This window comes from Phoenix dactylifera, unplaced genomic scaffold, assembly GCF_009389715.1.
Source record: "Phoenix dactylifera cultivar Barhee BC4 unplaced genomic scaffold, palm_55x_up_171113_PBpolish2nd_filt_p 000877F, whole genome shotgun sequence".
NCBI classification, from domain to species: Eukaryota; Viridiplantae; Streptophyta; class Magnoliopsida; order Arecales; family Arecaceae; genus Phoenix; species Phoenix dactylifera.
Window position 1 is genome coordinate 125,172 of NW_024068240.1, and position 12,926 is coordinate 138,097.

Here is a 12,926-nt window from a genome sequence, read left to right on the forward strand (position 1 = left end):
CTCTAAGGGGTTCCCCATTATTCAACCATTGAATTTCATTCCATGAATTTCATTTCACAATAAACTGATGGTTTGCATGCTTATTCCAAGCTCACCAATTCTCTTGATTATCTCATGCCATCAGGATTATTCTTCCCTGACCACGGTTGGGATGCCCCGGTGCCTCGGGATAATGGAGTACCTACGCGGGGTCCCTGAAGATGTTCGTGAGTTCGTGGCGCGCTCTCCACCGGCAACGAGCTCGGCTCATTCTTCTACCCTGACCACGGTCAGGATGCCCCACCACAACGGGATGCCCTGATTCGTCGGGATGGCCCGAGACGTCGGGGTGCGGTCTTAAGTGACCGGACGAGCTCGACTCGTGCTCCATCGACTATTGAGTAGCGGTCCTCTCTGACCGGACGAGCTCGGCTCGTGCTCCATCGACTACTGAGTAGCGGTCCTCTCTGACCGGACGAGCTCGGCTCGTGCTCCATCGACTATTGAGTAGCGGTCCTCTCTGACCGGACGAGCTCGGCTCGTGCTCCATCGACTATTGAGTAGCGATCCTCTGACCGGACGAGCTCGGCTCGTGCTCCATCGACTACTGAGTAGCGGTCCTCTGACCGGACGAGCTCGGCTCGTGCTCCATCGACTACTGAGTAGCGGTCCTCTCTGACCGGACGAGCTCGGCTCGTGCTTCATCGACTATTGAGTAGCGGTCCTCTGACCGGACGAGCTCGGCTCGTGCTCCATCGACTACTGAGTAGCGGTCCTCTCTGATCGGACGAGCTCGGCTCGTGCTCCATCGACTATTGAGTAGCGGTCCTCTCTGACCGGACGAGCTCGGCTCGTGCTCCATCGACTATTGAGTAGCGGTCCTCTGACCGGACGAGCTCGGCTCGTGCTCCATCGACAATTGAGTAGCGGTCCTCTCTGACCGGACGAGCTCGGCTCGTGCTCCATCGACTACTGAGTAGCGGTCCTCTCTGACCGGACGAGCTCGGCTCGTGCTCCATCGACTATTGAGTAGCGGTCCTCTGACCGGACGAGCTCGGCTCGTGCTCCATCGACTACTGAGTAGCGGTCCTCTCTGACCGGACGAGCTCGGCTCGTGCTTCATCGACTATTGAGTAGCGGTCCTCTGACCGGACGAGCTCGGCTCGTGCTCCATCGACTACTGAGTAGCGGTCCTCTCTGATCGGACAAGCTCGGCTCGTGCTCCATCGACTATTGAGTAGCGGTCCTCTCTGACCGGACGAGCTCGGCTCGTGCTCCATCGACTATTGAGTAGCGGTCCTCTGACCGGACGAGCTCGGCTCGTGCTCTATCGATAATTGAGTAGCGGTCCTCTCTGACCGGACGAGCTCGGCTCGTGCTCCATCGACTACTGAGTAGCGGTCCTCTCTGACCGGACGAGCTCGGCTCGTGCTCCATCGACTATTGAGTAGCGGTCCTCTGACCGGACGAGCTCGGCTCGTGCTCCATCGACTACTGAGTAGCGGTCCTCTCTGACCGGACGAGCTCGGCTCGTGCTCCATCGACTATTGAGTAGCGGTCCTCTGACCGGACGAGCTCGGCTCGTGCTCCATCGACTACTGAGTAGCGGTCCTCTGACCGGACGAGCTCGGCTCGTGCTCCATCGACTATGAGTAGCGGTCCTCTCTGACCGGACGAGCTCGGCTCGTGCTCCTACCCCGACCTCGGCCGGGATGCCTCGAGACGTCGAGATGCCCCGGTTTATCGGGATGCCCCGATGCGTTGGGATGCGGTCTTCATTGACCAAGACGAGCTCGGCTCGCTGTCCGCCGGCTTCAGCCGACGAGCTCGGCTCGTTCTCCATCGCCGAATTTCTCTGCCGATGTCCTCGAAGAACGGACCCCGAGCAGAGGAGCGTCTTTAGTCGCCTCGGCGCAAGGACGCATACGGTACCAGGTACCCGTTTATTTAATGTCTTTTACGTTATTCTATTCTTGGACTTTTCTCTGCCGATGTCCTCGAAGAACGGACCCCGAGCAGAGGAGCGTCTTTAGTCGCCTCGGCGCAAGGACGCATACGGTACCAGGTACCCGTTTATTTAATGTCTTTTACGTTATTCTATTCTTGGACTTTTTTCTGCCGATGTCCTCGAAGAACGGACCCTGAGCAGAGGAGCGTCTTTAGTCGCCTCGGCGCAAGGACGCATACGGTACCAGGTACCCGTTTATTTAATGTCTTTACGTTATTCTATTCTTGGACTTTTCTCTGCCGACGTCCCCAAAGAACGGAGTCCGAGCAGAGAAGCGTCTTCAGTCGCCTCGGCGCCAGGACGCACATGGTACAAGGTACCCATTTACTTAATGTTTCTACATTAATGTCTCTATTATCTTATCCATTCTTGGATCTCTGCCGACGTCCCCAAAGAACGGAGTCCGAGCAGAGAAGCGTCTTCAGTCGCCTCGGCGCAAGGACGCATACGGTACAAGGTACCCATTTATTTAATATTTTTACATTATCTTATCCATTCTTGGATCTCTGCCGACGTCCCCAAAGAACGGAGTCCGAGCAGAGAAGCGTCTTCAATCGCCTCGGCGCAAGGACGCATACGGTACAAGGTACCCATTTATTTAATATTTTTACATTATCTTATCCATTCTTGGATCTCTGCCGACGTCCTCAAAGAACGGACCCCGAGCAGAGGAGCGTCTTCAGTCGCCTCGGCGCAAGGACGCACACGATACAAGGTACCCATTCATTTAATGTTTCTACATTATATTTTGGATTTCTCTGCCGACGTCCTCAAAGAGTGGACTCCGAGTAGAATGTTTTAGTCGCCTCGGCGTGAAAACACTCACGACACCAGCACAATTATACTAAGCCCGGTGAATCCCCGTCACGAGCTGACGAGTATTCAACCCGTTCATTGGAAAAGAATCCGACCCGCCCCGGCAATGTGGGGCTCGGACCCAAAGTTTACTAACTTTGCTAGAAAGTTTAAGTCCCAGTAACCGCTTTAGGGCTTGGTCGAAATCTGGGCTAGGCTCAGAAGGACTCTCCGAGCCCAAATCCTTTGAGCATAAGCGTTGCTTTACCACTGGTCGAAGGGCCGAGTAATGGAGCTCGGCAAGCCGAACCTAAAACCAAACCCTGTGGCGGGTAAAGCTGAGGCCCTAGAGCCCATATCCTTGGAACCTAAAATGGATCCGAGCAGAGAAACTTAGACTATTAACAGACGAGTTTCCAAAAAAGTATATTCATTTCAAAAAGCCCGTAGGCTGAGTACAAAAATTCGGATTCGGCCCTTACAAGTATGGGGGGCCATCCCGACTTTACAAAATAACAAAAATTACATTAAGGCTCGAGCCCGACTACTTCGGCTCCAGCAGCACCAGGAGTAGCTGGCTCACCAGTCGGGGCCTCTTCGGCGGCCTCGGCAGCAGCAGGAGCGACCTCGGAGGCGACCTTGGTGACCTCGGGGATCGCCTCGGCCGCATCACCCCTCTCGACCCCTGCTCCCGGTTAAAGCAGGTTCACGTCAAAATCCGGGAGGAGCCGCCGCAATTGGTTGCGGAAATTCCGGAAGCCTTGGATTAGCCCATTCACGCCCTCCTCTGCTAGGAGGTCGTGAAACTCCTCCGACTCGCGGAAGAGCCTCACCGCGTTCTGAGCTTGCTCCCGGGCCTCGAGCTCCCGAGCCTCATGATATGCGGCCTTCCGCTCGAGGTTATTCAATCCCCGCTCGAGCTCTAAGTGGCGAAGGCGGGCGTTCTCCACCTCCTGCTCGCGGGAGGCCAGTGCCAGCTCGGCGGCAGCCAGACGAGCTTCCGCGGCGCGCAGTTCGGACCTCGTCAACGTATGCGCGCCTTTTTCTTCGTCGAGCTCGGCGGTGAGAGCTCGAACCCTTTCCTCGGATGCTCCTACTTTTTCCTGGAGCACCTGATGTTCGGCCTCGGAAGCCTGGTACCTCGCCTCGGCGGCCAGGTACCTCGCCTGGACCTCGTCATACCCACGCTGATACCTCCGGGCCCGCTTCCGGTAGTCGTGGGTGATGTGCATCAGCATCTCCTTCTCGTGCAAATGCTGTAAAAGAGACGAAAAGAAAAACATAAGGCGCTGCGAGTAAAAATTTTACAGATTACACAGATGAATTCTACATACCCGGACGGCGCTGCAGCGGGTAGAGTCCATGAAAGCATTATAGCTCATGGACTGTATCAGGGCCCGGTCGGCCGGGAGCAGCGCGACCCGAAAAACTTCGCGCGCCACTCGAGGGTTTTCGAGGGCTGAATCGCCCTCGAACACCGACCAGTTGAGTGCCAGAGGCACTCGCTCCTCCGAGCCCGATGGGCCCGGAAGGCCAGCATCGGCTGGCCTAGGCGGAGCCGACCCCGAGGCTCCGTGACTGCTCCCCGGCTCGGAGCTAGGGGGCTGGGGTCGGACAAGCGGCCGATCTGACTGCCGCACGACGGAGGCGGGGTGCGCAGGCGCGGGACCCGCAGGACTCCTTCCTTGGTCGGCAACTGGAGCGTCCTGCCGACCAGGAACTTGTGCCAGGGGCACCGGGCATGGGAGCACTGCTGAAGCTCCCCGGGAGCCCGAGCCCCTAGAATCCGTGCCCTCCCTCTGACCAGCACCGGGGTGCGCGGGGCGAGAAGGCCCCGCCTCGGAGTGCGTGGGGCGAGAAGGACCCGCCTCGGTCACTGCTGGCGCCGGGGGCGCTGGGGTCGCCGAGACCTTCGGTTTCTTTCTCGGCTTAGTGGGCTCGCCCGAGAGCTCGGCTGCCCTCTTCTGGAAGCGAGCGTAGAGGACTTCACTTTTCATCACCATCTTTGCGATATCTGCAAGGGCAAAAAGGATTAGAACATTAGAACAGTAAGGAAATAAATACACCTTGTAATTACTCTTACCGTGGGGACGCGCCGAGCTCAAGCCCACGTTCACCAAAGCGTCCTCACATATGAGGCCGTTCAGTAAGATGCCGTCCCCAAGGCTGCGGATGGCGTCGAGGATCCCCTGCTCACGTGGAGAAAGTCTGGGGGGTTTGTTGATGGACTTGAGCTGAGCCGGTCCCCACCTGGGGTCAAACCCCCAGGACTGTGCAGAACCAAGAAAGAAGAATTTCTCCTTCCAACCATGAATGGATGAGGGGGCACCATGAAAAAGTGGCCGACCCGCCCGAAGGGCGATATACAGCCACTCTCCATCTCCCGGATTCGACTTAAAGATAAAAAGTCGCCGGAAAACGTTGACAGAGGTCGGAATCCCCTGCAGTAAGCACAGCGATAGGAAACCGACCACTGTCCTCCAGGCATTCGGAGTGAGTTGCGCCGGAACCAACTGGCACACCGTCAGCAACTCATTCACGAAGCCGTGAAGAGGAAATCGGAGGCCGGCCCAGAGCGATTCCAGATGCACTCCGACCCGGCCTACCGGAGGATCGGTTATCCGATCCCTTCGCCTGGCGGGCTCCAAGCGGAACCCGTGAAGAGGGAAAAACCACTCTTCGGTCATTTCGACCTCCAGGGCGCTCATGGTAGACTCGACCTCACTGGGGAGAGAACCCATTGTAAAGGAAGAAAGGGATTAAGAAAGAAAAAAGGACGACCTGGGGAATACGCCGGAGAAAAGAATTTCGGACTGTGAAAAGCTGGGGGAAGAAAAGTTGGAAGCAGAAGGCAATAGGAAGGGGACGAAGGGCCAGGGGAGAGTTTATATAAACCTCCCCAACGGCCCCGATCGGCAAAAAGAAAAGCCGTACCCCGTTAAGATGACCACACGTGTCAGTCCAAAAGACAGAACGACGCATTTAATTAGGGCTAACGCTTCGAACGCCGAAGCGACCCATCGGATCGTGCGGCCCCATCATGAGCCCACGGCGCGAGAACGCCTCGCAAGAGGTGTCCCAATAATGAGGATTTTCGGGAAAGAAGAGACGCCGCCTATTAAAGGCATCTCGAAGCGTCCAATAATTCGAAATGCGCAATAAATTAAAATTTTCAGAATTCGTACGGCCCAACTGAAGCTACTTCCCGCGCTCCAGCTGGTAGCCAACTGGAACACGGAAGTCGGGGGGTAGTGTTGGGGGGAAATCCCCAAGTCATACTGCCACGGAGGCGCTCGGCCAAGAAGCGCCAACCGGAAAGACGCTCGACCAAAGAGTGCCGACCAGAGAGCACCAACCAGAGGGGTGCTCGGCTAGAGAGCGCCGATCCGAAAAGATGCTCGGCCCAAGAGTGCCGACCGGAGCGCCAAGAGGCGCTCGGACCAACCAACGACCAAGTAGGGATGCTCGGCTAGAAAGAGCCGACCAGAGGACGCCGACCAGAAAAGCGCTCGATTAGAGGGCGCTGACCAGAAAAGAAGGAGCGCGAAATAAAGGCGCTCGGCTAGAAGGCGCTCGACCAAAGGGCGCCTACCAGAAGCATTAGAAGCGACCCCGCCACAGGGCGCCCCATTGGGCGACCAGCTCGGCTCGGCACTCCTGCCGAGCCGATTGCCATGACCAAACGTTCAACTCATGCCTAACCCCCTGAGGGACTTGACAACTCCACTACAACCTGCCGCTATCTCCAAGCCGTCAAGGCATAAGATCTCCGCTGGTATTTGGCACGACCTGCCATTAATGCATGAGACCCCCTCAAGTCTCCGATGCGCTCAGTCATTTAATGAACACGGCTTGAGACGATCTCCGGATCACTGAACCATCAAAGCGTATTGTTCGTCCGATTCCTGTCTACCTAAAAATATGCTAGACAGATCGTTGTTAGAACCGATGGACAAAGTTTAAATTTAAATTCTACTCTTACCTGTTCTACCCGAAGAATAGTGGTCGTAAGAGGTCGATCCACAGGGAGGCGATTGGAGTTGCATAAAAATTAAAACGTTCACTCGGATTCAAAATTGACTTTTGAATGATGGAAGAAAAACATTATTTTGAGGATGTGGAATGATTCTCTAGTCTATTAGAGAATTATTTTTAATTGAAATTAACTAGAAGACATGTACTTAGATTTAAAGAGCATTTATATTTTTAACTAATCAAAGAAAAGCTTTGGCAAAAATTAAACTGGATGAAAACAGTATTAGGAAAATTGTAGACTGAAATATAGATTGCATGAAAGAGGATTTAATGGATTGCAGAACAGAAATTAAAATTGTAGAATAAATATACTTTCTACCCAAATAAACTCTCAAAAATTAAAACTCCAAACAAAACCTAAAATAAAACTAAAAATAAGAACAATATGCTTTCAAACTCAAAATGTACTCCTCAATAAAAACTTTCAACTAAAGTACAACTAAAACAGAAAAAAGAAAGTACATTGCTCTCTTAAATAAATAAAAAAAACTCAAACCGAAAAACTAAAAAAAAAATTTCAATGCTCTGTTTTCAATGAAGTTGAAAACAGAGCAATGTTTTTTTTTTTTTCTCTTTCTCCCACGTCCGCCTCTTCCCCTGTTTTTCTGGACAAACCGAAGGAGCCAAACTCCTTCTTCTTCCTTCGACCAACCAGCCACCACCACCCCCAAGCTCCCCCTCCTCCTCCTCCTTCTTCTCCTCTTATAGCCGCAGGGTCACTTGAAATGGAATCACGGAAGGGGGGCGCGGACGCGGTGCGGGATCGCGGAATCACGGAAGAGGGATTCCGAATCCGGCTCGGGCGTGATGCTGTCGCGGAAGGAAGGCGGGGAGGAGTCGATTACGGAAGGAATCCGGTTCGGGATTCCTTCTTTGGATGTGCCGGACGCGATGCTTGGATCACGGAAGCGGGATCGAGGGCGAATCACGAATTAGGGAGAGCCTGGATCTCGGGAGGAAGGGGAAAGCGGTGATGCACTGCGGCTTGGATCCTGGCTGGAGCTGGGAGGAATCACGGAGGAACGCACGTACCGGCTTGATGCGGAGGGAGCTGATCTGGATGGTGATCCGTGGCTGGGGCACTGAAGATGTAGATGGCCTGGCACGGATGCAAGGAAATCTGTCTTGCTGGGAGGGGGATCTGATGTGGAATGATCGCGGTTGATTTGGAAGGGATGCCATGGGACCGCTCCTGGGATTTTCCTTGCTGGGAGGGATCTGATCTGGATCATTGGATGCGGACACGGAGATGTTCGCGATGTTGTGTTGTATCGCGGGATGAAGTCAGGCAGGCCCTGGAAGATGACTTGAGCTCGGGCTGCCGGGCATTGGGCTCAATCCTAATGTTAATTGGTTTCTTGGATTACTGCACTCAAACACAAATACCACGTTAATTAGTTAATTTTATTATTAATGATTAGCTAAAATACTAATTAAAATAGTCTGACGATTGCACTTTTGTGCTCTCATCATGTATGGCTCTCCCTGACCGCCGTTTCATTCGGTAATAAATGCGCTTACCATCCATGGACCCCGGACCTACCACGGCCGGCGGTTCAACCACTCCAATAGGTCCGATCGACCGTGACAACTCCCTGATTCCGGTCTGAGTCGGCCTTATCTTCCACTACGCCATTAATGGGCCAAATCGTGCCCAATTATTGCAAAAGAGAACAAACTCCCTGTCACCTCCCGGGCAACATAAAATTCCTCTATAAAAGGGACCCGGGGAGGAAAGAAGAGAGGGGGACCGGAACACAAGTAAACAGCACAGACCCAAGGGAGGACATGATCCTCTTCATCTTCTTTATCTTATCCAAATGCTCTCCTGCCTGCTCTCTCCACATATTCCCCCTCTGACTTAAGCATCGGAGGGCCGGCGCCGGGGAGCCCGGCCACCGGCTTTTTTGCAGGACAGGACAGGACTGGACGCACCACCCCTCTTTACTCTCTTCCACCCCCCAGCGGAGGACGCGGCCGACCGGCGCCCCGCCGTCCGCCCTCTCACTCCGCTCTCTCATCCCCACGGAGGACACAGTCGGCCGGCACACCGCCGTCCGCCCTCTCAGGCGGCGGAGCTCCTCCTCCCCCGGCTTCGCGGCGGCCCCCGGGTCCAATTTCCAGCAACAATGGCTATTCGTTCTTTTTGGTTGGGCACATAGCATGTGTTCGCCATTGGTTTCTCCGAGGGAATGGGTTATATATCCATTTGGGTGCAAGTCCAATTCAAATTTTCCGTGTGATTGGGCGGCGTTGTGGAACCTTGGCTAACCGTAGGATGTATCTTTCTCGCGAAAGAACGATTCATCTTCCTTCCTTCGCCCGAATCCACCGTTGGATCATCCAGCGCACGCCTCTCAAAGCGCTCCAAACTCGTTCATCCGGATGCACATATCTCAAAGCGACCAGCGAAGGATCCAACGGTGGATTCGCGCCAAGCAAGGTGAAACCTACGTGAGTAACCGGTATTCGCTGGGAAGTGGCCGGGTTCCTTTTGATCATTCCTGGCGGCCATCGGTCTTTCTCGTTTCGAGACCCAGAGGGAGGGAGAGAGAGAGAGAGCGAGTATAGAAGAGCAACAGGGAAGGAAACGATGCCTCTCAAAACCGTCGATGCGACCGTCTCGGATTTTGAGGAAGTTTTCGAGCGATTCAAATCGGAGAACTCCCAGAATCAACTAAAATTTCTGCTCTTCTTAGCGAACAAAGACCCCTCCACCTCCCTTAGCTGGTGCCCTGGTACTCTCTTTCCCCCAAATTCCCCCTTTATCTAGCCATTTTAATCCGTCAATCTCAGTATTTTTTTTTGTTGTTTTGCAAGAAAGGGGAGGTTTTTCGCAATGGAAATAATCGATGATAAGGGATAATCGATCTGTGATTTGGCACCGCCTTTGCTCGTTCCGTATTTTTTTTATTCTTCCTCCTTTTGTGGTTTGATGGGTGTTTTAATATAGGCAGTGGCACGCTCGGTATTTGTTTTTGTTTAAAAATCGAAATCGTAAGGTTAGTCGCTTGGTAGGAGTTTCCTTGTTACATTTTGCTTGAACATTATATCACATGGGCTAGTAGTTGTCTTTTTATGACTGTGTGCAAATTGTTGTAAAGCGCAACGTGGATTAATTGAATAAATGCGATGTATAATATATTCTAAAATTTTTATAAAGATTCATGATATAAGAGGGAGGGCATTGCCAGTATTCAGTGGAAAATGATTCTTTATTTGATTTCAAGGAAGGCATGTCATAAGTCGGTGTAAACTTTTGATGCCCGAAATGACTTTAGGTTTTCGTTATCTGAAAGAAGTTTGTATATCGTCTGATATGAAATATGATATGATTTAAATTTTAGAATGAAAGCAATAGTTTGAGTTGTTTGTGAGAGAGCTATTCATATTTATATATCCAGTGAGGAATATAATATTGCATATGAAACAACTTTTATTTACGTTTTTTTGCAATAAACGTTGATAATTGTCGATCCTCAAAGTTTTGATTATAGAGGGATTTGTGATTTAGTGGATTGTAGTGCACCCCTACAACCACAAGCTTGATTTCTTGAATCATTATTTTTCTTATTTCTTTAGAACAAGATGGACTGGTGCAGAATTGTTTGGAGGTGTGAAGTGACTGCATGATTTGCTGCCATCAGTGAAGAATTCTGATAAGCTTCAATTCAGAGCTGGGATTCCAACGGCTATGTCATTCAAGAATAACGACACTTGTTTTTAGAGTTTTGAAGCTGAGGGTGACTTTCCTTGCAGTCCTTTTATAACTTACAGATGGAGGTACCAGTTTAACATGCACGAATTTCTATGCTCCTCCTATTGGAAGATTTGGATATTTTGCATAAGTTATGGTCCAAGGGATATGGTGATGAAATTTTGCATGCTTCATGGTAAAGAAGATGGGATTTTCAATTACCATTTTGTCATTCCTTTTCTAAAGAACCTTTAGTAAAGCTTTGAAATACTACCCACATCACTTGCCACTCGCAACTACCATCTAGGAGGTGGTTTTGGGTTACCATCGCTTTGGTGGTAACATTAATTTAAGTTGCTGACCTCTTTCTCTGTCCCTCTCTATCTGACGCCTTGCAGCTTCTTCACTGTTGAAGATCTTTGTCTATGGCTTTCGTTGGGAAGGAGCCAAAATTCCTGAGTCATGACTAGTCCTTTTTGATAAGAATGAAATAAAAATTTAAGTCTAGATCAAATGGACAACCATAGATTAGTTGGTATGTAACTCCTTCATAGTTGGATCTGTTATTTAGAGCAATGTGGATAAAATGGAGGGTTGCCTCTACCCCATAGATGTTATGCAAACACCCTATACCTTCAAGACTAAAGTGTAAAGTGATTTTGCCGAGTTTTAGAGAACAAGGGCCTAGCCACATATAATGGATTATCTAGAATTTTGAAGAGGTGGATGCATGGTAAAATAGGACAATTTAAAAATAATCACCTTGATCATGATTTTCCACAGGAGTGCATGAGAGAGAGAAAGAGACGATAAATTGAAATCGACCAGATCTTTTGCATCTTCTTCGGACTATTTATTGAGAAAATTTGTAGTTATTGACTTGTATCACTACTTCAGATTTGTCTACAAGAGACTATAAACAGATATAGTGTGCTTTAATTGGACTTGAATTTCCAAATGCTGCAAATGCCTGTTTGATAACATTTTCAGAAGGGATTGGACATGAAGGAGAAAGAGGATATTAGCTCTGCCACTAAAGCAGCACTTGTCATCATTGCTGTCTTAATTTGAACTCATCTGAGATACTGATATTTGATGCTTTAATTCATGAGCATAGGTCATGACTGCATTCTCATACTTAATATTTCTTTCAAATTATTGCTTTCAATGGGTTCGATGGAACAGTACCTCAAATGCTTGTTTGCATTTGAGACAAATTATTATCACAAAAATTGCTTCTTATCTACTGAATGTTTTAGTTGCCCTATCTGACATGGAATGTATTCCTTTTGCAAAATGGGCCCTTGAGGAGTGTAGCATCTAGGAGAAGTATCATGGCCTGCGAACTCTGGTGGCTTTCTAACCTTCTTATGTTATGTCATTACCAAACAGAAAGAATAGATCAGTGTTCTTTACGCTTCTTCTGTTACCATCTTTTGCACTTGATGCATTGTGATTTGTTCATACGCATGGCTATAAGGACTCTCTAACCTTGATTGTATGAGATATAATTTGAAGAGGACGCAGTTTGCTTGTACGTCCGTCGTTGGATCTGAAACTCTGATAGCTCAGCAATATGTGTTGTTTTTGAGATGTCAAAATGGTGCCACTACAACTGTCTTACTCTGTATGCATGTAATATATGAGCAGGACTTTTCCTTCCCGACTGTAATATTGGATCAGATATTCCTGTTTTCATAACTGAAAGAATGAAGACTTTGCCCACGAAAATGATACTCTCTTTAATTTTGCAGATTGCAATGTGGCAGAGCCTGTAATATATGAAAAACTAGAAGCTTCGCAAAGCGATGTGGCACTCCTGAGAGGATATGTTGGAGATAAAGGTACATGGAGAAATCCTAGCCACCCATGGAGAGTCGACCCAAGATTCAAGCTCAGTGGGGTTCCAACCCTCATTCGATGGGAGAATGAAGCGATCATTGGACGCCTGGAAGACCATGAGGCTCATGTTGGAAACAAAATTGATGCCCTTTTAGCTAGCAATTGATCTTATTCTCCAGCAATGACTGTTTTCGTACTGCTCTATTTCACAGCTTGAATTTGTGATGGTAGACAATAAACCTACCAAGTTGGCATGCAAGAATTTTTGTTTTGTATCTTTGGATACTCAAGATCTTTCAGATTAATGCAAAAGCTATGATGAATAATATTTCACAGCTTGCAGTTGTGTTGGTAGGCAATAAACTTAAGTTAGCATGCAAGAAATTTTATGTTATGTACGTTTGGATTCTCGAGCTTTTTCAGATTAATAGAAAAACTGTTTAAGAATTTTATACTCTGATGTGTTTCTGGGAAAACTCCAAGTAGATTAGGTACTGATGTGATTTGTTGTTCATTAGTAGCGATCATTGTCTGGTTTCAGGCTATTTGAAAGAGAATGAATAGAATCCT

General features: G+C 49.7%; 1 protein-coding gene across 1 annotated transcript; it reads left to right on the forward strand.

The window, feature by feature from the left end:
* The first annotated feature begins 9,306 nt into the window (after nt 1–9,306).
* On the forward strand, nt 9,307–12,692 carry LOC103711396 (thioredoxin-like protein Clot). Its single transcript, XM_008797525.4, has 2 exons — nt 9,307–9,555; nt 12,269–12,692. Exons 1-2 carry the CDS (start codon nt 9,411–9,413, stop codon nt 12,520–12,522), a joined length of 399 nt encoding a protein of 132 aa, XP_008795747.1. The 5' UTR covers nt 9,307–9,410; the 3' UTR covers nt 12,523–12,692.
* Nucleotides 12,693–12,926: the final 234 nt, after the last annotated feature.

What these genes read in the sequence shown, in the direction of transcription:
- LOC103711396 (XM_008797525.4), top strand. Translation starts at nt 9,411, where the DNA reads ATGCCTCTCAAAACCGTCGATGCGACCGTCTCGGATTTTGAGGAAGTT. An exon ending in CTCCCTTAGCTGGTGCCCTG is followed by an intron (nt 9,556 to 12,268) that starts GTACTCTCTTTC and finishes TTAATTTTGCAG; the next exon opens with ATTGCAATGTGGCAGAGCCT.